We start from the raw sequence: 26774 nt of genomic DNA on the forward strand, positions 1-26774 counted from the left end.
TTAGTCTCTGGATCCCAACTCCTGCGTGAACTTTCCCTCTCCCATGAGGTGTCTGACAAAGATAAGATATTTCAGTGTTTAGTTTCTGTGTTTTCAGATGTCTCCTCTGGTTCCCAGGCATCCTGAGAAGCACAAAATCCTGTGAGCTGGCAGATTTAATTAGAAGCTTTTCAGCTCTCCCTGATGTCTGCCTGTGGTGTGCTTGACGCCACGCGCTCCGATTTATGGAGGGCTATGGCACTGCAGCTGTTTGATATCAGCACGCACAGCACTAGTTTCCCAGACACTGTCTGGTTTCTATAAACCATGCAGGAAACCCAGAGCAATGCCCCCTGTAGCAGGGGCCTCAGGAGACAGGTTGCTACCGGGCAGATGAGGTTTCTCGCTGACTGTGTGTGCGTGTAAATGTTCCAAACTAACCTCAGGCTACTGCAGGCTCTCCACTACAGGGTAAATCCTATTCCCTCCGCTGTCCCCACACGGGATGCTGCAGTTTCTGAACATGGAGAGCATCTCATAGTCTTAGAGGAAAAACTTTTGGAAGGATACAAACTAATGAAAATCGTAAATAGAGATGTATGCATGTCTGGGGTTGAAAAAGTTGCAATGCGTCAGAAAGGGAAGGAGGTCCATGGCCACTTGAACTTGATTTTTTCCCCTTGTCTTCTGTTTCTGTAGCAACCCAGTGATGTCCTTTGCCTTCAGTACAAGTCTCTTTCTTTAAAAAACGACTCCTCCCTGCCAGTCAGCCTTGTCCTGGCCTTAGAGCAACCCTTCTTCATCTGCGATGCGCACCGGCAGCCCCTCCCTGCAGATGTCCAGGTGAGCAGCCGTGGACCTTCCTGCTGGTGGGTGTTGGAGAGGGAGGAGTGTGGTGGTGCGTTTCTGGTGGGAGGCCCTCCAGTAGAGAAGTTGATACTTTAGAGTCAGCAGTAGACTGGCCTGAACTAAATCAGATTTGAAACGAGCTGCTGAAGGAAACAGAATATCATCTGAATTGGGGAAACACACCTGGCTCTAAGACATGGAGAGAAGGCAGCAGGCAACTAGGTCTGGGCAAGCCGGGTAGTAAAGGCGTCTCTTGGAAGCCGTCCCAGCTCTCCAGCCGCCATCCTCAGACCACTTCTGGAGCTGCTTGCTCTCTTGGAGGGCAGCTCTGCCTTCAGCCTGGTGCCTGCCCTGCTGTTAGTGGAAGGTGTGGGACGTGGACCCTGCTAAACACGTGTTGTTGTAGGCACGGCCACCACTTCTGTGCCGTGCTGGTGACTAGCCCCGGCAAGGGTGAGGACGCAGTGCTGTTGTGCTTGTGTTGAGTGTGAGGATAAAGGAGTTTTTCTAGAGTCAGGGGAAAAGGCCCTGGCTTGCCAGAGTGCTGCTTTGGTGATGTACTCAGCATACAGCTTTGGTGGGTTCCGAGTACAGTAGAACAATATTTCTTTCCCCCTTGTATTGCTATCGATGCAGAGCACAGAGATGTGAGCCTGAGGCAGTCTCAGAGAAGACTGCTGTGGTGCTTGCGGTCAGGTGCACACTGTCCAGAAAATGAAGCATGACCTGAAGCCCACGTAGGGGTCACACTTTGAGCATTGACACGTTTTATGCCCTCAGACCTTGGGACTTCATCAGCTGGTGGTGAATGCTTTTCATCTCCTTGCAGCCCATGAAGCTGGAGGTAGGGGAGGAGCTTCATCTCTTCATCGGCTTTAACCCTGCTTATGAAAAGGATTTGAATAGCCGGGTAGCAGAGAAGACTCTGAAGATACAGTTTCTAGAGCACCCGCATGTGGAGCTGGTCCCCGTTAGGGGAGAGGTCTACTTTCCCAGTCTCCGCATCCAGACCACGGCCCTGGACTTTGGCGGCATCTTGAATGACACCGAAGAGGAGCGTTACGTCGAGATGACCAACTGCAGCCCGCTTCCTGTCCGGTACCACTGGATGCTCCTGCCAAACAGCCACGTGAGCCGGAGGAGGTATGTGCACCTCTGCCCTCTCCTTGAAGCTCTTCTTCCTGATGTCCTGCCTGTCCTTGGCAAAGACCAAGGCTGTTTGCCTGGGACCTGACAAACTGCTTTCCACTTTGCCTTGTGGAAATAACACCTGCCAGCTGTGGTCAGGGGAGATGCTCAGCAAACAGGTGATCTTCACCAGTTTGATGCTGGGAAGGAGACAATGTTCTCCAGCCAAGCTGGGGCTGTAGATACTACCAGCACGTTTTGCAGAGCCGTAAGCTAGAATCCTGCTTTATTTCTGGAGCTACAAAGCCATGCTTAGGCACTTGGACAAGCAGATGTATCATGTGGCCTCTTTTCCTTCCCTGCCAACTCTGTTTGTTGTCGTCTCGTACTAAGAAGCTACAACGGCACTGCCACCAGCACGCTGTGCTGCTGTCCCAGCCTCTTGCTGCTGTTTGGCTGTAGCCTCTGTACTGGTTCCCCTGGGAAGGAAAGCTGGCGTGGAAAGCTGCTTTCTCAGAGCTTGGTGGCCTGAGGCAAACAGCACCTTGGTGAAGTGAGTTTCCATCTGTTAACGTGCACGTCACCTTCACGAACCAGCTCTTGAGTGTTTCACAGCAAACGGCAGGTTCTGCTGTGGCTTCGGGTACAGCTGTAGATGTTGGCGGGAGGACTTGTCTGAGCATCCCTGGCGAGCAGGGCTGTCCAGCGCTGGCCTGTGGGTTCCAAGCCCAGGACCAGTCTTCCAGTTGCGCTGGAGCCCATCTCTCAACACATTGCTAGCAGTTCCTCCCGCTGTGGCCTCTCTGCACAGGGCAAACGTCTGGTCTGGACAGTTTTAATTACAGCAGCAAACGATGTTGCTGTAACGCTGTAGGAAACAAAGCCAAGTTTACCATTGGACATGGAAGTGCTGCTATTCCAAATACAAGAGATCACCACGAAACAGTTTTGTTGAGGGAACTGGGATCTGGCCCGGAGGAGACGAGCTGTTGGACCTGGAAATGAGCTGTTGCTCCGAGCAGGGCTTGGGGGAGAAGTCCTGGGAACTGGGGTAGCCCGTTCACAGCTGAGCCTTACCAAGTAACAACAAGTCTTCAGTGTGGCCCTTCTTGATGCACGGTGCCTTCAAGAACAGACCCTAAAAGGCAGAGGGAGGTCTGCAAGAGCAGGTGGAGGGAGGTGGGCAGGGAAGGAGGAGCAGGGCTGTAAGCTCTGCTTGGAGGCCCCTGCCATCTCCTGCTGAATTAGACTAGGGTTTAAGTACAAGCGGGCTCCATCCCTGCTCCGGCCTGATCGCACTTAGAGAACGCTACCAGCACTGGTGCTTGTTTGGACGGACCTACAGCTGTGGGTAATTGTCAAGGGAAATTTCAGGAGAAATATCCAGTAGAGCTGCAGATTCTCTCACTTAGGCCCTCTGGGTGTGGAAGGCACGGTCTGCAGGGGTGGGTGCTTTCAGGAGGGCACTGGGGGGTGTGTTGTAGCTCATCGCTGTCCAGATCTGCCCCTTTGTGTCTCAGTGTCACCTTTTTGCACAGTTCATGTGTCTTTTCTTGCTGCGCTTCTTACCTCCCCACAAGGCGTTCACCTCTGTCCTCTTCCACTTCTCCTTGCAACCAGTTACCAGCTGCCCGCACCAGCGCTATTCCAGCAGCGAGGCGCGTCATCCCCGGGCAGCGTGGCGAGGATCAAGACTCAGAGCCCGGTGAGGATGAAGGAACTGACGCAGCTGGGGGAGGCAGAGCCCCTCGCCTTGAGAGCGGAGGATGTAAGTAGGAATGTGTCTCTCTCCTGCATTTCCAGTGTGGCAAGCAGTTACGCATCTCCCGCTCCCACGGGTGGCTCTCGATGCTGCTCACAGAGCAGCTTTGCACCCCTCCAAGCACATCCCACAGCACTGCTGCAGCGACTGGTCACTGGAGAGACTGTGCGGGACGTGTCATAGGATTGATGGAGGGCATTACCTCTGCTGCACCCATGGAGGGCATTATCCATCTTGTCTCTAATCGAGTGGTCAGCAGGAAATTTCTGCAGTAGATTTTGCTGTAGCGTCTTGAGAGAGAGCAGCATGCAAATCAGAGAGAGAGTGCAAAGCATCAGGAGTCAGAGGAGCTGGGCTGGAGTCTTCCTAGGGGCTCCTAGGGCTCTCACCTCCAAGTCTTTGTGTTTCTCTAAAGGCAGTAAAACCTGTTTCTAAAGGCAGCAGAGAGAATTTGTTGCTGCCAGGAGACCTCCAAAGTACTTCAGTGTAGTGTATTAATGAATGCCTTAATGAGTGAGCAAGGGAGAAAATTTTTCCCGTGGTTACTGTGCTGGAAAGTGGAATGGATGCAGGCTGAGATGAGGATGATTTTGCCTGTGTTTGAGGGAGAGGTCCCTCCAGCCATGTCTGTCCTTTTCTCCAAGCCACGGCTCCCCTTCTGCACCCATTTCAGTGCTGGACATCTTGATCTCTCCTCCCTCGCTTCCAGGTTTTCGACATCCTGCCGCTGCACGGTGTGCTGCAGCCAGGCGAGAGCCAGCGAGTCACCTTCACTTTCTTTGGCCACGCCAACATTGTTGCCCGCGCCATGGCGCTGTGCAGGGTGGAGGGAGGCCCGACCTACAAGATGGCGTTGAGTGGGGAGGCTTCGCTCATCAGCTACCACCTAGACGTCATGGAGATTGACTACGGGCTGCAGGTACCGTGCACTTCTCTTGGCAGAGGTCCTTGTCACGAAACCACCACCAGCGCGTTGCTGCCCACCTAGGTCCAGGGCTCTCTCCCCTTCCCAGCTACTTTTTGAGTGATACGTCCTGCATCCAGGCTGGGTTTTGATGGCCATCTCCACCCCTGCTCCCCCAAAACTGGCAGTTCCTCCTCTTCAAGGTCACTCATGCTGCCTCCTGGGGCAGGCAGGATCCCAGAGGTGATCTCCAGGGGGACATGCCCCAAGACATCCATCCACTGATCCGCTCCTAAAGCCTGAGGTCCAAGGAGATGCTCTCTTTCCATGCTCTTGATTAACCAACACAGTAAACCAGGGAGGAAGTGAACTTGGGCTTCCCGTCACTGTAGCTGGAGAGAATGTCCCACAATGATCCCTGCTTTGCTTCTTTTCAGCTCAAAACCCCCCAGATATTTCCAGCTGTTGGCCCTGTACATGTTGCACGTCCATCTCCCTTTGTCGCTGTCACTGCAAGCTCTGCAAATACTTGCGTGCGGGTGCCTGTTCTTCTGAAATGTCTTGGTGCCTCCTCCTTTCTTTCAGCCAGCTGTTAGATGACACCTTGAAGTGCAGAGGGCTGGCATCCTCTTTGGTTTCTTGATTACTGATCTGTCTATGGTTGGTATTGCCCCTCTGCATGCCGCCATCACTCTCTGTTCCTGTGCAGGGCTAAGAGCTACCCTGTGGCTGTGGGCTCCCCAGCCTGACCTGGGAGAGTCAAGTGCCTGTATCTTCTCTGCAGTCCCTGCTTCTCTCTTGCGTTGTGTTCATTTGCTCTCATCCCAATGCAAGCAGCAGGAGACTCCCAGCAGCAGGCTGGTGTGTGTAACTTCCCGCTCCTCTGCCCTCTCTTCAGCCGTTTCACAAAGTCGCGGAAGCAGAGCTCACCCTGCAGAACAGCGGCAAGGTGGGAATCACCTACGCGGTGCTAAGCCCCAGCACGGCCACTGCAGACAGCCCGCTGCCCGGCGTGCCCCTGGTTGTGCCCAGCACGGTGAGTAGCACAAGCGATGAACCCTGGGCCTGTCTCAGGCTGCCCAGGAGAGGGTGAGAGGGAAAAAAGGGAAAAAAGACAAGACCCACAGAAGCAGCCAGGAGAGACAGGGCTGTAAGCAACTGCTGCTGGGGGGCAGAGAGGGTCAAGCAGGTGCGGGCCTGAGAGAGTTCCTTAACGGCCGCTGCTGGCGGGTGGCCCTGCTGTCACACAGCACCCACCGGCGGGAGGCACGAGTGCTTGGGGAGCTCTCTGGCCCCCAGCTGCTGAGCTCTCTGCTCATGCTGGCGCTGGAGCCGGATGGCGCAGACTCTGCTGAGGGTCGCCTTCCCCCGGTTGTGTGATTGGACAGGACTTATTCCTGGTGCGAGCCTGCACAAACCCTGCCTGCCCCCTGCCAGCACTAAGCAGGGGAGACTGAAATACTTTCTTGTTTGGGCGTGAAGGTCCTTTGCCAGAAATGGTAACAGCCCCTGTACTGGTCCCTCACTGCTCCAGCTTTGCTGCTCTGCAGCAGCTTTGTGGGGCAGTGAGGGGGGCCAGGGAGGAGCGGGGCTGTGGAATAGCAAGGAGAGGAGTTTGCAGCACCCCACCATCCCAGCTTCTCCGTTCTGCGTGGGTGTCTTTGAGCTGAAGCAGTGTTCCTATCTATGTCCCTTTGTGCAATGGGAAGAGGAAGCCAAATGGCTTTCACATTTCCTCATGCCTGTCTCCGAAAAGGGCTGAGACGCTGATGCCCCCTTCCCGCGAGCTCCCGAAAGCACAGCTCTGCTTGGGCCCGGGCAGTGGTTGCTGTAGTTGCTTCATGGGCCCGGGCAGCTTGGCAGGGCTGGCTTTCGCTGCAGCTGTGTTGTGTGCTGCAGTAAGGGCACAGGAGACCAAGTGGCAGGATGTGTCCCGCTCAGCAGCTTCTCCCTGCAGCGTGGAGGGGAGCCGGGAGCTGAGGGTCCAGCCCAGTGTGCAGAGGGCGAGCTGCAAAAGCTGAGACCATGTCCTGTCACCTCGAGCAGTGGTGCTGTCTGCTTGTAGTTGCTCCTGACCTGGCTGGCGTCAGCCCAGTCCGGGACTCCGACAGCCCTTCTGGAAGCCCAGAGAGGAGGTGGCCTTCCTGGCAGCACCTTCTTCCCTGGATCTCCTCCTGCACTGGGCTCCTGCTTCTCCAGAGATGTACGTTTGCAGATCACTGTGAGTCTGGAGAGACTCGAGCACCCTGGGTGCAACCACACAGGCAGGAGACGTTTGGTTGGGATCTGTGAATACGTCGGCGCTCAACACCAGCCTGGGCACCGCTGACGTGCTGGGACAGGAGCTGCCGGCCCGTCTGAGAGTGCGGGCACTTCCCTCATCTTGCGTAGCGGCTGGCAAAAGAGCCTTTCTTCCCTCAGCTTGGCTCTGGCTGGCAGAGGGCACACCTCGTGAGCAGAAGAGCTGTGCTCACGCTGAGCAAAGGGCAGGCAGTGCTGTGGGAATGCAGCCTTAGGAGCCCTCTGAAGGACACAGTGCATCCTGGTGCAGGAGATGTGAGCTTTGGGACAGAAGAAGGCCAGAAGGCCATGTTGTCTGACCCTTTCTGAGCCTGGAGAACATGCCTTCTCTTGGCAGCATGTCTATCGTCTGAGCCATCCCTCCACCAAAGCCTCTTTGGTGCATTCCCTCCCTCTTCTCCCGCGCTCTGCAGGGTTACGTTGGACCTGGCACGCGGAAAGTTCTCAAAGTCTATTACCTGCCGGGAGTGCCTGGAGGCTTCTGCAGGACTTTCCAGATCCGAGTGGCTCACCTGGAGCCAGAAGAAATTTCCCTGAAAGGAGAGGGGAGCTTTCCCAGGATCTGCTTGGACCTGCCCAGGAACGTCAAAGGTAAGCACTGCCCGTCTGCTCCCCAGGAAGGCCCTGGGGTTTTTTTCCCCCATGTTATATGTCCCTAGGGCATCTTGCTTGAGGAATGTGTTTCTGGGAGAGGCCAGCGTTAGGGGAATGGGGCTTCCCAGCTTGAATGGGAATGGCGCTGTGCCCACACTTGTATTTGTGGATGTTCTCTTCCTTCAGGAAATGAAAAATATGAGAAGCTGCTCAAAGAGGCAAAAGAAAAGGTGGAAAAAGACAGCCAGAGGGGCGAAGCAGTTGTTCTGAGGGAGGCTGCGGCAGCGGAGCCACCCATGGACAACTCGCAGAGTCTGGTGAGGAACAACTGCTTCCCTCTTTGGCACAGGGTGCTCCCCCTGTGTCCTTTGGGCCCCTTGCACCCCACAGCAGGCTTCCTGGGGTCCTGCTGGCACTTGGGACCTCCCTGCCCACACCTGCCCATGGTCATGCATCAACTCAGCATTGCCCATGGGCTGCCCACCTCGGGGCATTGTCCCTCCCATAGATGCACCAGCTTCCTGACTGCCCCAGGGAGGGATCCTGAAGACCCTGCTCAAGGCATCGAATTGATGGTTCTTTGTGCTGGCGCTGCAGGTCATGGCTGGGGTGTCTGTGGCTCACAACAATGGGGACAATCTGTTTAACAGGGCCTGCAGCGACAGGACAAGGGGTCATTGTTTTTAACTACAAGAGGCCAGATTCACACCAGGAATAAGGAGAATTTTTTTTATGATGAGAGTGTTGAAGCAGTGGCCCAGGTTGCCCAGAGCGGTGGTGGATGCCCCATCCCTGGAGACGTTCAAGGTCAGGCTGGACAGGGCTCTGAGCAAGCTGATCTGGTTGGAGATGTCCCTGCTCGCTGCAGGGGGTTGGACTGGATGATTTCTGAAGTTCCTTTCCAACCCAAACCGTTCCAGGATTCTAGGATTCTCTGAACCCAAGCCCTGCCAGGTTTACAGAGTTAATCGCAGCAGCCTGACTTGTGCCCTGGTGTTGTGGTGCTCAGCTCCAAGTGGCACCGGCCCAACAAAAGGTTCCCTTTTCAAGAGAGCTTTTGTCCAAGCTGCTTTGGCACCGGCTGGGCGTAGGCACTCGGAGCACTGGAAGGTTCCTGGCTTGTCCGTCTGCCTCTCTGACGAGATCAGCTTTTGTAACAGTGACGGGCAGGCGAAGGCGCTGGAGTTCATTTCCCTAGAGATAAGGTCCTGGCTAAGAGAGCAGGAGGTGTCACAGACACTGAGCAGTGAGCCAGGAGGACCCCATCACCCCTCTCCACAAGAGCAGGCTGGGATCCTGTTTCAGAGACAGGGTTGTGCCTTGGGAAGGACCTTTGCTAACCAGCCACTGTCTTTCCTTGTCATCAGTTGGACACTCGGCTGCAGATGCAGATGGAGCAGATGCTGGTAGAGGAACACGCCCTGGCACAGCAGAAAGCTCTTGCCTCCCATCCCCCGGAGGAGACAGCCTTTGACCAGCCTTCTCGTCAGAGCCTTCTCAAGTCAGTGGGGACTCCCATAGCCTATCTCCAGGCACCCCGAGGGTAACAGCCAGAGGCGCAGCCCTGCTGCTGCTGTTTTGGGGACAGAGCTGGTTGCAGAGCGGTGGGGGCAAATCCTATTTCAGGGTCCTGAAGCAAGTTCAGGCTTGGGCTGTACCCCTGGCTCAGCAGTTCCACGGAGACCAGTGGAGGTCCAGTGAACTTGTCTGCAGTGGCTTTTCATAGCACACGAGCGGTGACCAGTATCCATTTTAAAGTAACTTTATTTTAAGGTCCCTTTGCTAGTTGAGGAAGCCTAGAACCTGCACTCCCTGGGACTTGCCAAAGTCTTACTACCAGATAGTCAGGCCTTGGGATTCACTGACTAGAGCTGAGTTTCTACAGCAGTGGACACAGAAATACCCACATTTTTTGCATCGTCCACCCACTTGGAAACGTAGCCAGGCTGTGGTTTAAGAACTGTCCTTACTCGTCCTTTCAGGGCTCAGCTGCCCGAGTACATCCTGGACCTTGGCTCCGTCATTCCTGGTGACATCCACACGCACAGCGTGAAGATCACCAACACTGGCCACTTCCCTGTGTCCTTCCACGCCGATGGACAGGTCCTGCGTGACACAGGTAACCAGTGCTGGAGAGACTTCTCGTCGGCTTGAAGGAGCCTTGTCTGACAAAGTAGCTTCAGCTGCTGGCCATGGGGAGTTTTTTGAGTGCTTCTTTGTCTAGTTCTTCCTCCTTGCGACCCTCTCTACTTGCTGCTTTGGAGCCTGAGTTCTCCTGGCCAGCAGGACCCAGAGATCTGGCCTGCCTGTGACTGCCCTAACACTTCCCTGGGGGCTAGATGGGCTGATCAGCATGGTCACCTCTCAGCAACCTCTGCTCTTGACTGCCAGGAGTGTCATCTGAGTTTCTTTGTGCACTCTGGGCTTGTGTTACAAGCAGACGGACTCTTTGGGGTTTGGAAGTGCTTTGCTTAGAGTTCATAAAGATAAAGGCTTGTGTTCAGCCTTTATTGAGAACGTGGCCTGTGAGGTCCTGTGTTGTATGGAAACAGGCTTCTGAAGCAGGCCTTTGAGGTAAGGCTGCCCTGCCATCCAACGGTGACTCGCTGTGTCTGAGGGGTGGTCAGGTGTCTCCTCTAAGTTGTTTTCCAGGGAGCACCATGGCATGGAGGGATCTTAGTTGGAAATTCCCCTTTGGAGAGGTCTGTGCATCCTTCCGTGGGATGCCTGAAGAAGAAATTGCTGGAGGTCCTGAAATGATAGATTTCCTTTTTACCGTGTGGACCTTGGATTCTGGCTGTGAAAACCCTTTGTCCGTGTGTGGTGAGAAGGGAGAAAGAGTGGCAGGCTTCTCCGGAGAAGCCAAGGGGTCCTTCAGAGAGCCAGCAGCCAGGACACTCGTATGGCCTTAACACGCTTGTGACACATTGATGTGGGTTGTGCCTCTCAGCTGCTTTATTTTCATCTGTTCAAGGTTTCAGTGTGGAGCCTGCCCGTGTGAAACGTCTGCCCTGCTGGGAGACAGAGACTTTTGAGGTGCGCTTCGACCCACAAAGTGCCAAGCTGCCGCTGGGAGAGGTGGACGTGCTCCTGCCCATCAAGGTACCGCATGCTTCCTCACCTCCCTCACCACCTTTCAGGGCAGGTGGCAGCTTGGGACAGCAGCAGATGTCACCTGGGCTTTCAGCGGGATGCTCTGTCCTTCACTAGGTAACAGGGGGCCCCACATTTCACGTCCGTCTCCGTGCCAACGTTGCTGTGCCGTCCCTCTGCCTCTCCAAGGATACAGTGGAGTTCTCCACTGTCCAGTGCGGACAGTGCCAGGAAGAAACCATCCAGCTCCACAATCCACTCCAGGTCCCCTGCAAATGGTTCACCACCAGGAGTGAGCCTGTTAAGAAGGTAAAGCACAGACTCCGTGGAACGCGTAACGTCGTGGTTGGGCTTTCTTTGCCCCTCTTGCCCTTTCTGCACCTGTGGCTGCCTGAGCCCTTGGGCTACAGCCCACCTGAGGAAGCTTTAGAGGTGCAGAGCAAATCTGTTTTGCCTGCACCTGTTCACTAGCTGATGCTTCACTTCTTTGCCAGCTTCACCCATTGCTCCTCTTCTGACAGTGCATCTGCGCACCCTGCCTGCACATTTTCCCTCCAGTTCTAGGCCAGTGGTGGCTGTGGCTGGTTTGGACGTGGGTGCTCGCAGCACCATGACAGTATCTCAGAGCACTGCAGGAACCGAGAGTCTGTCCTCACAGACCAAGGAGACCTCACACGATTGGTTTCTGTGCTCAGGTGGACAAACGTTTGTCGGTGCGCGTGCATCGGAAGCTGCTCCAGGAGTTGAAGGCCAAGCCCTGTGTCTTCGAGGTGCTGCCCCCAGCTGGAGTCCTCGCTCCAGGACAGCGATGCCACGTGCAAGTCAGGTTTTCACCCGTGGAAGATGTGAGATTGGCGAGGCAAAAACACCTGATAGACCAATTTAGGTCCATCTGATAAACAAATATGCGGTTCCCCTGCACACCAGGACTCATCCTGCTCACTCACCCCCAGGAGGTCTGTCAGGGCAGTGTGGTAACGAGAGCCCAGCGTGGGGAGGAGGAGATGAGGTCTACCTCCGCATGGAGCTTTCTGCAAGCCCCATCCCCACTGTGCCTCGGTTTCCCTTGCAGCACAGCCTTCTGAGAGGGGCTTTGAAATCCCCATGGGGAGCTTGCACAGCGAGCATCAGGGCACTGCAGTGTGGCTACCTGTGGGTGCACGATGGGGAACTCTGCCTCTTTCCCATCATCTTCCCCCTTGCCAGGATGTATTTGCAGGCTGCATTGCCCTGGTGCAGAGCACGTGGCGTGCTCACAGGGGATAACGCTGGAAGGGCCCATCGAGGCTAATCCCGCTGCTGGTACCAGCAGACAAAACAGCCGCCAGACACCCTCCTGGGCACGGCAGGACAGTCACCTGCAGTGCTGTGCTGCCAGCAGTCCCCATGGCCCTGGCCCAGCCTGTCTGCATGTTCCCAGGCAGTCTGACCTTGGGGAAGGCTTGAACGGGAGGCCCTGTCACCTGGGGCTTCATGGAGGAGCTTTCTGTGCTTCTCTCTTTGCAGAAATCCTACAGAAGCAAGGTGAAGATTAACATTTGCCAGAGCAGCCAGCAGCTCGAGCTGCAGATGTCGGGGCATGGGCTGCAGCCACAGCTGGAGTTCAGCCCCTTGGTGCTGGAGCTGGGACCATCGCTGCCGTGCAGCCGCGGGGCAGAGGGGACAGTGGTAGTGAAGAACCCGTGCGATTTCCCCATCGAGTTTTACTCCCTGGAGTTCGACCAGCAGTACCTTGCTGAGGAGCAGGTGAGAGGGAAGGTCTGGTCCCATGCGCACACTCCCGTCGCTTCCTAGCGCTCCAGCCTTCCCAGGCTCGTGCCAGGGGGGTGGAGGCAGTCCCCAGGGCAAAGCCTGGTGGCATTTCAGGGTTGGCCACCTCTGCTGGCAGGTGTGTAGGGGCTTGGATAGTCCGTGCCGTTGGGAGGAAGGAATGAGGGAGAAGATGGGTTGCCTGGGGAGTCTATTCGTGTGATGAAGGTCAAGAATCACATCCCACCTACGTTTTTTTTTCCCTATGCACACAGATCCTGCGGACGCTGAAGGATTACGATCGCCACAACACCTTGTTGCTGCCACCACGTGCCCCGGGTGAGAAGCTGCCCCCAGAGGTGCTGGAGTACTATGAGGACCAGAAGAGGCTGGAAGAGGAGCAGGCACAGTCCAGGACTGGGGAAGCAGCAGGCCAGGACAACGGTGAGGGATTGGCATTGGCTCTCCTGAGTGTGGCCACAGCAGGGAGCTCAGCCCACACACCCTGAGCTCCCCATGACCTCGTTGTCCATGGAAAGCCCATGCTTTTAGCAGCTTCCCATTCCCTAGCTTGGTGGAGGAATTTCCAGGTGGAAATCTGTGGCTTGTAACACGCATCCTCTGCCAGCCCTGAGTGCAGCCAAAGCAAGCTCGTATCTGCCTGCCGTGGACTGGGGCAGTAGTCAGGATGTCCCCTTGTGTCCCTCATCCACAAAGAGTAGGATGGGATGAGTTCTTCAGACAGTCGGACCAGGTCTAATACCACTGGCTATGTCCGATTTGTTTCTTCCCAGCAACAAAAGCACAAGCTCAAAATTCCCCTGAGGGCAGCCAGAGCCTGGACAGACTTCCCTGTGCCTTGGGAGTCTCCCTCCTTGGGCAATTTTGTGTCTTTTGCATGTGGCTGTGCAAAGTGTCAAATGGCAAAGAGCAGATGCCTGAGCATGTTCACTCTCTTCTTCCCTCCCTGTGTCCTTCCTGCTGAGCAAACTTTGAAAGTGTCCGGTCTCTGTCAGCTCAAGGAGGGAAGCACTCTGCTGGGATCATTCACACCATCTCATCCCACAGCTCGGTCGTTCCCTCCTCCATTTTTGATGAAAGCCAGTCCAACAAGGTGGACTCTAAAGCTGAATGTGGAGAAGAGGAGGAGGAAGGCGTTGAGAAAAGATGCGGGACAGATAACAACCCTAAGCTCGTCACCTGGTTTATGTCCGTTGTGGCAAAGGGGTCTCAGTGGAGGACTTGAGTGTCAGCTCCATCACTTCCCTGCAGCCTGGGGCCACCTTCACTCCTGTAGGCCCGGAATGCGCTCTTCTCTGGGAAGTCTGCAGGATCCCGGGAGGAGTCTGGGGCAGGGACAAGGGAGAGGCCAGGGAGGTTTTCCCCAGCTTTGCCACATGAGCATGTTTGCCCCCAGGAGCTGCTGGGATCAGGATGATGCTGTTCCCTTTGCTAGGCAGGGCAGGGCAGGGCGCTCGCTGTCCTACGTGGCATTGCAAGCTGAGTTGTCTTTTGGTGACCTCCTGAGGTCAAAGGTGGGAACTCTTTGTAAATGCTGTTCTGGTGAATTCAGAGCCCGGCCAGATGTCCTGCTAGTAATATTCCTCAAGCATCCGGCTTTTGGATAATGGCTTGATCCTCAGCTTGCGATCTGCCTTGGGACTGAGTAAGATGCCTGGTTCTGCCTGTGTCCCCTTACTCAGCAGGACCTGAGACCAATCTCCCATGACGACAGTTCATGAAAGATTTGACCCAGGCCTTTCAGGCATTGCTGGCTGCTTGCTTTGTTCTCTTTCTGCCACCCCATTCTGCCACCCCATTTCCTGTACCCTGAAGAGGCACCTTCACCAGCATCTAGGGCAGACCCTGATCTGCACAAGTCTAAAGGAAGGGCATGGTGAGATCTTGGGTGTGACGTTGGTTTCAGCAGTCTCCTCTCCCAGGACCTGAGGGGATGGGAGGATGATCAGGATGACAGGTAGGCAGGAGACCGACTTTTCTACCTGCTTCTGCACAGGAGAGCATCAGGAAAGCACCGCCAGCAGCAAGGAGGCAGCGGGAGAACTGGACAACAGCCCTGTCACTAAGGCCATTGCCCGCCACCTTGGCATCGATCTCTCTGCAGAAGGGCGCGCAGCCCGAAACCGGAGAGGGATCGTCGTCATCGTCCATGGGGCACCCCTGACAGGTACGTGAGCGGCAGGCCGTGGCTGCCAGGATGGGGGGCAGCAGGAGAGACATATATCTCCTGGTGGACCACGGTGCTTGGTTGACCAAGTGAAGTGAAGCAAGGTGAGCCACAGCTCTGCTGGTACATGAAGCAGCCTCAGGCCTTCGCCTAGCTGGTGCAGGTGGTGTGGCTCATCTTGTGTCCCTGCTAGGAGCTGGGCTCTCATTCCCGCAAGCAGTGTGGCCATGTTCCTGTTGCTTTGTGGGACCACATTGCCTCGGGTCCATGTTGCCTCGTGGGAGCAGTCCCTAGCCCACACTGACCCTCAAAGTGTGCCCAGAGGTTGCCTGAGACAGCAGCGAGCAGCACAGGCTAGCGAATAATAGTCTGAGTGGTGGTGGGACAGGGCTGGAAGCAGTGTTCTGGCCCAGGGTCGAGGTCACCACAAGGGACAAAGTCCTCAGCTGAAGATGAGGTGGAGATGATCCACATTTCTAACCATGCTCAGGCTGCCTCCCTCATGGTCTCTCCTTAAGGGGCACGTGCTTTCCCCCTGCCCTTGAAAATGTGAAATACTTTTTGGGGCATTTCCAGAGCCTGTCCCTGACAATGCCTCATGTGCAAGTGTCACCAAGCAGTCTTCCTCTCTCTCAAGGCAAGACCACGGCAGCGGTCGCGCTGTCCAAATACTATGGCGCTGCCTGCTTGTCCATCGATGCCGTGGTGGAGGAAGCCATCTCGAAGAGGAGCAGCTCAGCAGGGCTGTGTGCCCAGGAGCTGTGCATCAGGGCTGCCATCGAGCAGAAGAGCCGCAAGGAGACAGAGCGTGCGGGTAAGGAGAAACGCTGGACCCCCAGCAGCGCTTCAGAAACCCACCATGACCATCCACCTCCCTTGCTCCAGAGAAGCAGCTTGACAGCCCTTGGGTCTCTTGGGGAACATGGCTGCAGCGTGTAGAAATGCAAAGCCGTTTCTTCAAACATCTCTGGGTATTAAAAAAATTCTCTATTTTCCGGGATCCGGCAGGGGCACTTTTCCTGCTCCTGAGCTTCTTGGCACGGGTTCCTTTTTCTAGGAGCAGTGAAGCACACTTGTTTGTGTCTTACTGAGAGTTCTCCTGTTTCCTCAAAGCTGAATCCAGCTTGCTCCTCAGGGCCGTCAGGCAGAACTGCTGCCCACTTTAAGAAGGAAAAAGGTCTCTAAAGTGGCTCATGAAGCATTAGACGACTGACTTTGAGTGTGGCTTCACAAAGATGAGAGGAAGGGAAGGATCACCTTCTGGGGCAGTTTCAGATGAGAGAGATGCTGCAGATGAGCTCTTTTCTCCAGAGATGTTCCTATACAGGCTGTCAGGTTAGGCAGCTGGTGCCAGTTGTGCTGTTCTCCGTTGTGAGACCGGAGACTTTAAGGAAACTTTATTGGGCAGCTGGTGCCCCAAGCTCTGCAGGGTGAGGCCAGACCCTGTCTGTGGTGGGGGCAGTTTTGCGTTGCTCAGCTTTGAACTTGGCTGGGTTGGGAGCTGGTGGAAGGAAGAAGGGCCTGGGTCCCCGGTGGGGTTATCCCATGTGGAGGATTTAGCTCCAGCAGAGATGGGTGATGCAGCTGGGGCAGGGCTGCGTGTTACGGTCTCTATCTGAGAATGTAGGATGGGGGCAAGGTACAGAAACAATAGTCCTGGAGGACAAATCCTTGGCTTGACCCATAGGGGGAGTGACTGTGGAAAAGGTGTTACTTGTGTGCACGTTTGTTGGGACGGACACGGGGCTGTGAATTAAAAGCTCTCTAGCTTTCCAATCTAGTTTCAGGTGGTGTGCTTTCTCGTGCTAATAAGAGAAGCAGGGAGGGAGCTGCTTCTGGGAGCAGTGCTGCCAGTGCCAGGCAGGCTGGGGGACAAGTGCTGTGTCCCTACCAGGGCACAAGGCTGTGCTCATGGAGGTGCGAGGTGCCTGCTTGCTCCCCACAGCGCCCGTCGCCAGCCCCACTGAGCCGTTTGTCCCCTCCACAGGTCAAAACGCAGATGCCTCCCGCCGCCGGCAGTTCCGGGCCCATGGCAAGCGCAGCCCAGACAGGAGCCAGTCGCCCTCTGCCAACAAAGTCAGCCTGCAGTCTGTTGGTTCCCAAAGCTCTGCAGCGGCCAAGACAAAGAAAAAGGAGCGCCTGTCCCAGAAACAGCATGTAATGGACCTGACAGGCTCCCGGGTGAAGCGTGATCGGCACAGCTTAGTGCATGGCACCTTTCTGTTGCCTTTGAGAATCATAGAATCTTAGAGGGGTTTGGGCGGGAGGGGACCTTTAAAGGCCACCCAGCCCAACCCCCTGCAGGGAGCAGGGACATCTCCAACCACATCAGGTTGCTCAGAGCCCCGTCCAACCTGGCCTTGAATGATTCCAGGGATGGGGCATCCACCACCTCTCTGGACAACCTGTTCCGATGTTCCAGCGCTCTCATCATGAAAAATGTCTTCCTTCTGTCTAGTTTGAATGTCCCCTCTTTGAGTGTAAAACCGTTACGTGTTTTCCTGTCGCTACAGGCCTTGTTAAAAGTGCAGGGGCTGCTTACCGTGGCGGGGCTCTGTGTCACCCAGAGCCTGGTGTGGGGAACGATAGTGCAGAGAGGCAGCTGGGCAGGTTGGGGATGGCGTGGGGTGGGAACAAAAACCTGTGTTCTGCCAGAAAAACTCGACTGAGTCGTATGGTTTGTTGGCAAAGTGGCTGCAGGTGGTGAGCAAAGCTGTGGGACGCTGTGCCAGGGGCTTGCAAGCTTGGGTCTCTTGTGGCCAAGGGATGTGACCCCCAGGGTTGTCCCCTGGAGCTGCTGGCCTGCCCTTTGGGTCTATTGTCTTGCGAGCGAGAGACCTGAGCTGCAAGCCCAGCAGCTGGAAATGTTCAGGGGGTTCCAAGGTGGTTTATTTCTCTCGTGGTGTTCAATGTTGCAGGGCTCATTGAGTTCTGAGCTCAGCTCAGCCCTTCCCTGCGTTCCTGCGCAGCGATGGCTGAGCATCAGTGACAGCGCAGCGGGAGAGCTGGGCTTGATGAGCTGCGTGCTGCCTGAGGACTTGCTGGTGGCCATCCTCTCGGAAAGGCTGCAGGTACGTGGGGTGGGGGCAAATGATACGTTCCTGCTACAGAGAGACAGGCGGTGAGGTACAGTTTGCAGAGGAGGGGATCTGTATCTGCTGTTGGAGAAGTCCTGGGCTGCGTGCAGGCACGCCTGGGTCAAGCTGCAGATGCTAGAAGCCGGCAGAGCGCAGGGAAAGATCAGAGCTTGTCTGAGCCGATGCTCTTGGAACGACGACGCGCTGCCCTTTGCCGTTTGGTCTGACTGAGTAGCTGAGAGCCCAACGCGTGCCATTGCTGACTTTCTCTTCCTTTGCCACTTGATTCACAGCTGAGCGACTGCTTCCAGGGAGTGGTGTTTGATGGCCTGGAGACCTGCTTTGCATGCAGCACGGCATCTGCGCTCCTCTGCCTGCTCAAAGCTGTGGGAAATCGGCCTCACATCTATTTTGTGAACCTCTTCCGGGATTATGCTTCTTTGAAAGGCAGGGAGACAGCCGCGAAAGAGCAGGAAGGTAAGAATCTTCATCTCCGCGCCTTTCCAATCTTCTCTCAAGCCCTCAACCTTACCCGTGTGTATCTGTGTCACCAGCAGAGCTTGTAAGAAACGGTTTTATGAATCCTTCCGCCTTTTGCCTCAGTGTAGCCAGCACTCAGCTCACAGTTGCTTAAACACAGCAGAGCTGAGGCTGTAAGATTCCCCTTGGTCTCTGCCATTAAAGCTTGGGCACAAGTGCAAGCTGTTGTGGCTCAGTAACTACCCACCCTCCAGCTGTCCACAGCGCTGGTGCACGTGAGCCAGGCAAGGTACAGGCGACAGTTTGGGGGATTCTCTGAACGCTGGAGCAGGGATATGAGCTCCCCAGGATGGCCTGGCAGGATGATAGGCTGGGTCGGGACAGAGCTGTGAATCCTTGCAGCTCCTCCAGAACTTGCAGTGGCTAATGGTTTCACCTCTGGTCTGTGCTGAAGAACGGGAGCGGGAAGAAGCTGCCAGGAGGGAGGAAGCACGTCTCTGGGAGATGGATGAGGACGAGTACGATGCCCTCATGGAGGAAGAGAAAACTCAATTTAATCAGAGGCTCCTACAAGCCCGGCGTGAGAGGAGGAGGAGGTCTGTAAGCCTTCCATGGACAACTCCCCAGGATAGTGTCCCTCAGGGCCTTCCCTGCTCCAGAGACCTTGGTTGAGCTAAGAGGGCTTTCAGAGCAAACGCCAAAAGTGTCTATTCCAAGCCGCACAAGGATGGCCAGTTCCACCTCCCTGGCTCCCGACAGGGGAGGGACTTTGCGCTGGGAGAGAAGAGAACATCTTCTCTCCGATTCAGCAGTGAGCCCTCTGGCGTAGACGCTGGCTGCAGGCAGCTGGGCTCTGTGCTTGCCTTGCCGCTGCACCCACAAGTGTCTCTGAGTTAATGCTGTGGATGGCCATCTTCTTCATCCCCCTTCCTCACCAAACCAGAGGGGCTGTGGTGTGGGCTGGTGTGAGGTGCAGCTGTGCTGCCTTGGTGTAGAGAGCAGTCCTGCTGTAGGTGAAGCCCGTGCAACGCTGATCTCCCAGGGTTTTCCTGACTGAGCGCCGCCAGCCATAGAAGCTGGTGTCTCTTCGGCTCCCCTTCGCCTGCAGCAGCAGGGGAGCCTGGGAGAAGCTGTGACCCAGCAAAGCAGCCCTGTCCAGGAGGATGCACAGGGGAAGTGTCAAACTGGGAGGGGGACCTGCTTCAAGTGAGCATGCGTTTCAGCTTTTCTGTCAGCACAGGCCCCAGTTTGTTGCTCTGGGAGGAGATGGCTAGGGCTGCTTCCAATGTTGATTTCCAGGAGAGACGGCACAAGTTTCCCGTGGTGACGGCTGGGTTCCAGCAGGAAGCCTGGTTGATGAGAGCCTGTTTTGCAGGAGGGGAGTTACCTTTGCTTTCTGACTGATGTGAGTGTCCTCAGTAAGGAGCAGGCTATGCCCAGGGAGAAGGGCTGGATAAGCCTCGTAGGTGTTGGCGCAGGGATAAGGAGGCGTTAGTGATTTGTGAGCTGGTTGAAACTGGGAGAGCAAGAGAGGGCTTCTGGCATCAGTGCGCAGAGATGGTGGATCCGTCCTTGGCAGTGTGCTGGAGGGGTCCAGGTGGACCTGATTGGAGAAGCAGCACAATTTAGACTTTAGGACAGCAAAGCCTAGATTTGGCTGGCCCTGGAGGACCCCTCTCACCTTGCCGCCCTTTGGATGTTCCCAGGCTCCCCAGGTTGAGGGAAGTCCATGGCGATGGCCTAAGAGTTCTGTCTGGCCTCAGGGTCAATGAATGGCGTGCAGGGCCAGCTGGGATTGCAGCGAGCCCACATTTCTGGTGGTGACTCACAGGGCTGTTTTCTGTTTGGCTTCCTGAAGGGCGATGGAGCAGCCTGACGAAAAGCACCGTCAGGAGCTGGAACCCCTGAAGGAGGAACAAGAGCTGGAGAATTCCAAGAGGAGTAGGAGCGAGCTTGGAAAAGACCAAGTTAACGCTTCAGGGAAGAAAATGCAGCCTGGAGTCAGACAGGTGGGTGGCTGTGTTTGTAGAGATGAGTAAAAGCCCTGGGGAGCTTCTTCCCACGGAGCTGTACCATTCCCCGAGAAGCCAGCAGCCACACGCGGCGCTGGGCCCAGGAATGGGCCTGAGTGAGTAACACGTGGGGTTGTGCTGGGAAACAAGAGCCGGTGTTTGCTCATGCTGCTGCTTCGCCAGGGATGTTTTCCCATGGGTTTGCTGGGGAGCTGCATTTGTGGGATCATGCTGCCTTTGAGTCTTGGCTTCACATAACTCCAGACATTCACTGTGAAGCCCTAGATAGTTTTAGTCCAGCATTTCTCCCCACTCTGCACATAACTTACACCTCTGGGCCATGATCCGTCTGGGATGGGGTGTCTTTTGCTACATGCCTGGCAGGAGATCCCGCCAGGCCTTAGGTATTCAACCAGACTTCCTCAAGGGTCAGCCAGGCACAGGGACGCTCAGCACACCAGAATGGAGCCCAGAGGACTGCACAGGAGTACGGAGGTGTTTTAATTTCCCGCTTTGGTTCGGAGAAGCTTTTCTACTTTTCATCTGGTGGGCAGGACTCCCCATCAGTCTGGCACTGGGGAGTTTGGTTTCAGTTGAGCTACCCTGGGTACCAGCTGTGTTCTGGATTGGGATTTGTGGAGCACCCAGCACAGGTCTCAGGCGAGGCTTGGGGTGCTGTTGCAAAGATCATCACTGCCCTGCAGCATCTGAGTTGGTGCTTTGAAATGCTCACTGCTTTTTCCTGCTCCTCCTGCCCAGAACACGAACGCATCCGCCAGCAACACCAGCATTTCCACCAGCAACCAGTTGGATGCCACCAAAGGGGTAGACAAGAGAGGATCTGTAAAGAAGCACTCAGGCGCTGTTGGGAGTGACAAGGAAGAGAAGAGAAAGCAGAGCAAGGTTTCCCTGATGGATGCCTGCCCAGCCGTGCGTGTGCAACACTCAGACGCAGAACAGGGGGCTCTGAGTGACAGCGAGAACTTGGCCCTGAGGTTTAAGATCTATGAGGCATCGCAGAAGTATGTGGCGCATATCTTGTCATTCTGGGACAGGGTTCAGGGTATCCTGCTGTCCCCTCTGAACCAAGCGGAGGTGCGGCACAAAGCAGAAGCCCGGCGCCAGCCTGCCTTGAGCCACGGGAGCCAGCAAAACAGAGGGAAAGAGCATCAGGTGACACTGGAAAAGGAGTGCAGGAAGAAAGAGCGCCTGGAGGAGTCTGTGAAGAAAGAGCGCATGGAGAAGGAGAGCACCAAGAAAGAGCGCCTGGAGAAAGAGGGTGTGAAGAAAGAGCGCCTGGAGAAGGATTGCTCCAAGAAAGAGCGCGTGGAGAAGAAGCGCACGAAGAAGGAGCGGCTAAAAAATCTGGAGGCTCTTGAGGACTCCGCGTTATCTGAGCTGGAAGGGGAAGGTGCAGAAGGGTCATGCAGAGGCCAGCGTGGCAGGGTGCCCTGCTTGACCATCGAAGCACTGGGCTCAGAAGATGTGACCAGGAAGATCCTGGAGAGCAGCAAGCTGCCAGTGGCAGAGCAGGTAAAGCCCTGTGAAGCTCAGGTGCTGAGCCTGCCATGCTCTGCCCTGGTGCATTGCGTCCCACGGACAAGGGCACAGAGCCTTGTCCAGGCCACTGTTCCACAACGGCTCCGGAGCAGCCCCGTGGCTGGAGAGGTTCTCACCATCCCTCAGACGGGTGCAAAGCGGGAGTGCTCTCTCTTCAAGCATCCTGTCCGTTCAGTTTCCCAGTGTGGAAATCATTCCAGATGGTTCCAGGGCAGGGCAGCTCACGGTCAGTGTTGCCTTCAGCTGAGTCACTCAGAGGAGAGATTTCTCTCTAGGTCTCAGCTGTAGGTCCTGGCACTGCTCTGGAGCCTGCCCACCCCACTGGGCGTAAAAAAGCACTGTACTCCCTAGAAATAATAATTTTAAAAACCCCATTGCCAAAAGCTCAGTGCCTTTAAGGAAGTGGGAGGTTGAAGGTGACGGGAGTATAAAGAGAGTTTTCTCTTCTGCTTTAGATCTTGGATGAGCTGGGACTGGGTCCCTCTGGGCCTCCCATTCCCCCTCCTGCTTTGTACTCCGTGATCCGCTACCCAGAGAAGCGAACGGCCCCTGCAGCAGGAGAAGCCCTCCAGCACTTCCAGCTTGTTGTGCCAGAAGGTGCTGTTGCGGAAGGAGAACAGGCAGCGACTGTAAGTGTCGTGGATGCCCCCGCTGTGCCCGCAGTGAAGGTTTCAGGGCAGGGGCCAGGCTGCATGGGGGCACGGGGGGCAGGCGAGATGGAAAAGAATCACTGTGGAAGGGCGGTCAAATCATGACGGGGCCACGTGTCTGCAGGCATCCCTTCTGTCTGTCCAAAAGAGACAGCTGTGCTGTCTCTCTGCTGAGAAATAGGATGGTTCTTTATCATGAGAGAAAAGAGCCACAGCTTTCTTTCCAGGGTGGGATGTCTCCAGGCAGGTCTGACCTCTCTCTCTCTTCTCTCTCTCCCCTTGCTGTTAAGACCTCCAAGAAACAGGTCACTCCAACAAGGGGGCGGTCGAGGAAGGAGAAAGCTGTGGGTAGCCCGAAGACTCTGAGGAAGAAGCGCAGCTCCAGCCGGGGCAGCAGAGATCTCCAGAGGCCGGACACAGGAGCACCCACATGTCCTCCCAGGTTGGACCAAAGTGATGTGGACACGGTTCCATCCCCAGGGAGACCTGTCAGGCGAGCTGTGAGGCAGGAGGTGACCCCTCTGCTTCGCACCCATCTCGCCAGACAAGGTCCCTCATCTCCAGCTCTGCAGGCACCCTCAGCCGGTGCCTCCATGGCATGGCAAGTCCACAACCCTCCGTTCCTCATTTGCTTCTTCCCAGTGTTTGAAATCTCCTTTTTAATTGCCAGGCTGAGCAGCTGTCGGTGGATAGTGCCTGCCCACGGTGAGGTGCAACTGAAGGTCCACTTCAGCTCCACGGAACCGGGCCAGTTTGAGCAGACGCTGCATTTTGAGATCCTGGGGACAAAGCGTCTGTACCAGCTGCCCTGCAGGGGCACCTGCCTGTATCCCGCCATCAGCCAGGACCCGCGGTAAGGCTGGCGCGTGGGAGCCCTCACGCATGGCTCCCCCTGAACTCAGAGCCAGGGCTGCCCCTTGTACCCCTGTGACCTTCTGGCTTGGGCACAGCGTGCTGCCTGAGCAGCCCAGCATCTTCCCGTGCTTGGAGCTGGGAACCAGTCCTGGTACCTCAGCCACCCAGAAGGGTTATGGCTTTCTGACCAGGTTTCCTACCTAGGAGCATCTCACAGCTCCTCATTCCCTGTTTCTCTCCCCAGGCTGGTGTTTCCCCACCAGAGGGAGAGCAAGGAGGATGAGGACATCATCTCCAAGAAGTATGTCATGGACACGGGTGTTTTCCACTTTGGACCGCTGCTGTGTGGGAAGCCAAGAGACGGGTACGTGCTCCCAGCCCTGAGTTAGCAGCTGATGCTCACACAGAAGGCGGAAGAAGCCATGTGCCTGGCATACTGTTATTTTTCCAGGTGCCTTTCCACTTAGATTTTGTAAAACGCTCTTTGAGTGCGTGACTGCATCGTCACACCTCTGGCATGGAGGCACCAAGTATAAGGGCAGACATCAAAGCAACGCAAGGATGAACCCATATTCCGTGCAATGTGCCCCAAAGTGATCCTTTTTCTTAGCCTGCTCGTGGGAACATGGTCTTCCAGTGCAGCCTGCCGCTGCCCGGACACGGTGCTTTCCTCAAGATGTGATCAAGGCTGTGGTCCTGGCATCTCCTCTGCAGCCTTTTCCCCTTTTGTGGACAGGTACAAGGAGCTGCGCTATCCCAGCAACTGCGAGAAGATAACCATCCTGAACGTCAGCCCCTTGGAAGCAGAGGTGCATTTCTCCTTTGAGCGCGATCTCCAGGAGAGCACGTTCCTTTTAGAGCCTCCCAGCATGAGGCTGCAACCGAACGAGAAGCAGGTAGGAGACAGGCAGGTAGGACAGGCAGCGGTGGCAGTGCCCAGGAGCTGTTTCTCTTGCTGACTGAATGCTCTTGTGTGTTTGTTCTTGCGGGGACGGGGCTAGGAGCTGAGCGTTTGGGCGTACCCCACTTCAGCCGGCCTGGTGGAAGACAAGCTCATCTGCTGCGTTCAGGGGAACCCAGAGCCGGTGGTCTTCCGCCTGTGCTGCCAGGGGGTGCAGGTGGAGCTGGGGGTCAGCCCCAAGGAGCTGTCGTTCAACACGCTGCTTCTGCCCAGGTCAGTCACCCCACAGCCCCTCGCCGGGGACGAGAGCTGTCAGCCAGGGCTGCTCCAAGTTCCATTCAACTGCAAGACTAACATGCCCATCAAGCAGCTGGTGCTGAGTGTCTCTTTTTGTCTGCAGGAAGGACAATGAGACCCTGGCCCTGCAAAACCGCACACCGCTGCCCGTGGCCTGGCGGCTCATTGGGCTGGAAGACCTGGGCGAGGACTTCTCGGTGTCAGAAGACAGCGGCATCGTGGGTCCCCACACGGAGTTTGCTGTGCAGCTGCGTTTCAAGGCCACAAAGGCTCTCAGCATTCTGAAGACCATCCAGCTGGAGGTGAGGGGGACTGTGCCCTCCCTGGCAGAGCAGGGCAGAGTGATCAGCCCTGTGCTCTTAGGGATGGAGGCTGCTTGAAGGGTACCCTGCAAAGAGGGCAAAAGGATGAGCTTCCAGAGATTCTTTCCTTCCTGCACTGCTGGGGGGCCGTGCCCTTAGCAGCAAGGGGCTCTTGGGGACGAAGTGACTGCTCGGGTGCCCTGGTAGCTGAGCTCCATGGGGCAAGTATATTGGGGAGTCAGGAAGAGATGGGCCTGACAGGGACAGGGGTGCTACGACCCCAGCTTCTGCTGCCTCCAGCTGGGTTTGCCAGCACACGCGCTGCATCCCCGGGCATCCACGTCACCCCAGAAAACCAGCCGCTGCCTCTGCAGGGCTTACGGCTGGGTTATGAGGCTGCGCCCTGAGCCCGCGCTACAACCACCTTGCTGCTGTGCCAGGTTGAACGCTGTCCTTGGGTTGTCCAGACTTTGGCATGCTCGCTGCACCCGTCCTGGCCTCTGTCTGGGGCTCTTGACAGAGAGCGACAAACTCTCGCCCTGGGAGGCTGTTCCCCATGGTTTCGGGGATGCATTTCAGTGAGGACGCTGGGTGATTGAAGAGGAGAGGGTTGGTTGTCGATGCCCCCTGCTCTGGGACACCTCACGCCTGTGGTGGCTTTAAGATCCCTTTGCTTCCCAGGGTGCTTTAGCAGCCACGCGGCTGCTGGCGGAGAGAAGAGTTGGGCTGACAGGGTTTCTTACTGCGGCAGAACCCCACTGGGTCAGCCCGGGAGATGAACAGGTTAGGAAAGCTTGTGTGCTCACAGCGCTTGTCACGCAGGGGAGGCCATGGGGGAAGCAGCCTGTAGAGACAAGGACTCAGATATTGTCTAGCAAAAGAATGGAGGAGAAGGGGCTAAGCAGTGCTTGTTTCTTGTCACCTCAGGTTTCAGATGCAGAAGACATCTTGGGGGTCGTTCAGACCGAAAACATCAAGATCTCTGCAGAGGCCTGCGAGCCTGCTCTGAGCACCAGCGTTTCTCAAGGTCAGGGGGTGCCCCCGAAACAAAGTAATGCGGGTGCATGGCAGTGCCTTTGCAGATGGGCAACCAAAGCACTTCTCCACTGCTGCCAGAGCTGGGCGCTGAGGTCCCCCAGCGTTTGGGTGCGGGGTTGTCCCTGCTGGGCACGTTTGGGCAGCAGCCCCTATGGCCATTCATCACGAGCACTCCCCAGGGCTGTGGTGTGAGGGGTGGGAGGGTACAGGTGGGTGATGGGCAAGGGAAAGGGACCCCAGCCAGCATGATGGCAGGGGACCAGCGGTTCCTTCCCGAGCTGCTGGCTCTGCTTTGGTGATCAGCCCCTCCACTGTCTCTTCTCTCTCCTCTGCAGAACAACTGGGCCAACTTCCAGTGAGCGAAAACCATCAGCATGGCCCGTGCCAGCCAGAGGAGGTCAGAGAAGAGCATGGAGGTGACCTCCAAGCCCCACCAAGTGTGCAGAGCCAGGGCCGGGCTGCAGCTCTCTATCCGGCTTGGTGGGGAGTCCAGCGTATCCCTCTTCGGCCTCATCCTCCTGCTCAAGGCACAGGGACCCCTCACCATCACAGCCGGCGGCACCACTACCTCCGTCCCCTTCAAAAACCTCTTCCCGCAGCCCCTGGCCTTTCCAGACCCAGTGGAGCACCTGGCCTTCACCATCAGGGGCCCTGAGAGTTGGCGTGCCAGGAAGACCGCCTCCATCACCATCTCCTTGGAGGGCGGCCTGTACGCTGACGAGGCCCCTTTCACCAGCAAGGTGCTGCTCTCCTGCCCGGGGAGGGGCAGGCATCTCCTGGGTCTACCACCTCAGGGGCCTCCCCCCTCCCCAGTGACCTGTGCCCCCTTGGGAGGTCCCTGGACAAAGCTGCCCCTCACCCATAGTCTATTAAAAGAGTTCTCATTGGTGTCTATTCATCTTAATTTAAGCTGGATCCATCAAATTAGTGGTTGTAAAAGTAGAGTATGTTGCAGAGTTGCATTCTAATAGAGAAACAATTTGGGACTTAGCGGCCAGAGATTAATATTGCCCATGTAGAAAATCAGAGCAAAGAAAAACACACCTTGATTTCTG

The 26774-nt window shown here is 56.1% G+C and overlaps 1 protein-coding gene across 1 annotated transcript in view; it reads left to right on the forward strand.

The window, feature by feature from the left end:
• The window catches only part of LOC147600353 (axonemal central pair apparatus protein HYDIN-like), a 32234-nt gene extending 6156 nt beyond the window's left edge, over positions 1 to 26078 (forward strand). The window contains exons 5-37 of the mRNA XM_086751243.1: positions 679 to 822; positions 1658 to 1971; positions 3577 to 3724; positions 4428 to 4637; positions 5521 to 5658; positions 7337 to 7514; positions 7704 to 7834; positions 8885 to 9018; positions 9500 to 9636; positions 10492 to 10619; positions 10728 to 10919; positions 11306 to 11455; positions 12117 to 12356; positions 12635 to 12803; positions 13346 to 13531; positions 14371 to 14547; positions 15185 to 15361; positions 16535 to 16728; positions 17466 to 17618; positions 17918 to 18101; positions 18559 to 18700; positions 19963 to 20113; positions 20876 to 21289; positions 21422 to 21649; positions 22132 to 22344; positions 22617 to 22819; positions 22997 to 23179; positions 23426 to 23545; positions 23918 to 24077; positions 24183 to 24359; positions 24487 to 24681; positions 25609 to 25716; positions 26055 to 26078. Coding sequence (XP_086607369.1) covers positions 679 to 822; positions 1658 to 1971; positions 3577 to 3724; positions 4428 to 4637; positions 5521 to 5658; positions 7337 to 7514; positions 7704 to 7834; positions 8885 to 9018; positions 9500 to 9636; positions 10492 to 10619; positions 10728 to 10919; positions 11306 to 11455; positions 12117 to 12356; positions 12635 to 12803; positions 13346 to 13531; positions 14371 to 14547; positions 15185 to 15361; positions 16535 to 16728; positions 17466 to 17618; positions 17918 to 18101; positions 18559 to 18700; positions 19963 to 20113; positions 20876 to 21289; positions 21422 to 21649; positions 22132 to 22344; positions 22617 to 22819; positions 22997 to 23179; positions 23426 to 23545; positions 23918 to 24077; positions 24183 to 24359; positions 24487 to 24681; positions 25609 to 25716; positions 26055 to 26078 — 5802 coding nt within the window. The remainder of the gene's footprint in view (positions 1 to 678; positions 823 to 1657; positions 1972 to 3576; positions 3725 to 4427; positions 4638 to 5520; positions 5659 to 7336; positions 7515 to 7703; positions 7835 to 8884; positions 9019 to 9499; positions 9637 to 10491; positions 10620 to 10727; positions 10920 to 11305; positions 11456 to 12116; positions 12357 to 12634; positions 12804 to 13345; positions 13532 to 14370; positions 14548 to 15184; positions 15362 to 16534; positions 16729 to 17465; positions 17619 to 17917; positions 18102 to 18558; positions 18701 to 19962; positions 20114 to 20875; positions 21290 to 21421; positions 21650 to 22131; positions 22345 to 22616; positions 22820 to 22996; positions 23180 to 23425; positions 23546 to 23917; positions 24078 to 24182; positions 24360 to 24486; positions 24682 to 25608; positions 25717 to 26054) is intronic.
• Positions 26079 to 26774: the final 696 nt, after the last annotated feature.

Source organism: Chlamydotis macqueenii, chromosome 6 (assembly GCF_036417535.1).
Source record: "Chlamydotis macqueenii isolate bChlMac1 chromosome 6, bChlMac1.mat, whole genome shotgun sequence".
Classification (NCBI taxonomy): domain Eukaryota; kingdom Metazoa; phylum Chordata; class Aves; order Otidiformes; family Otididae; genus Chlamydotis; species Chlamydotis macqueenii.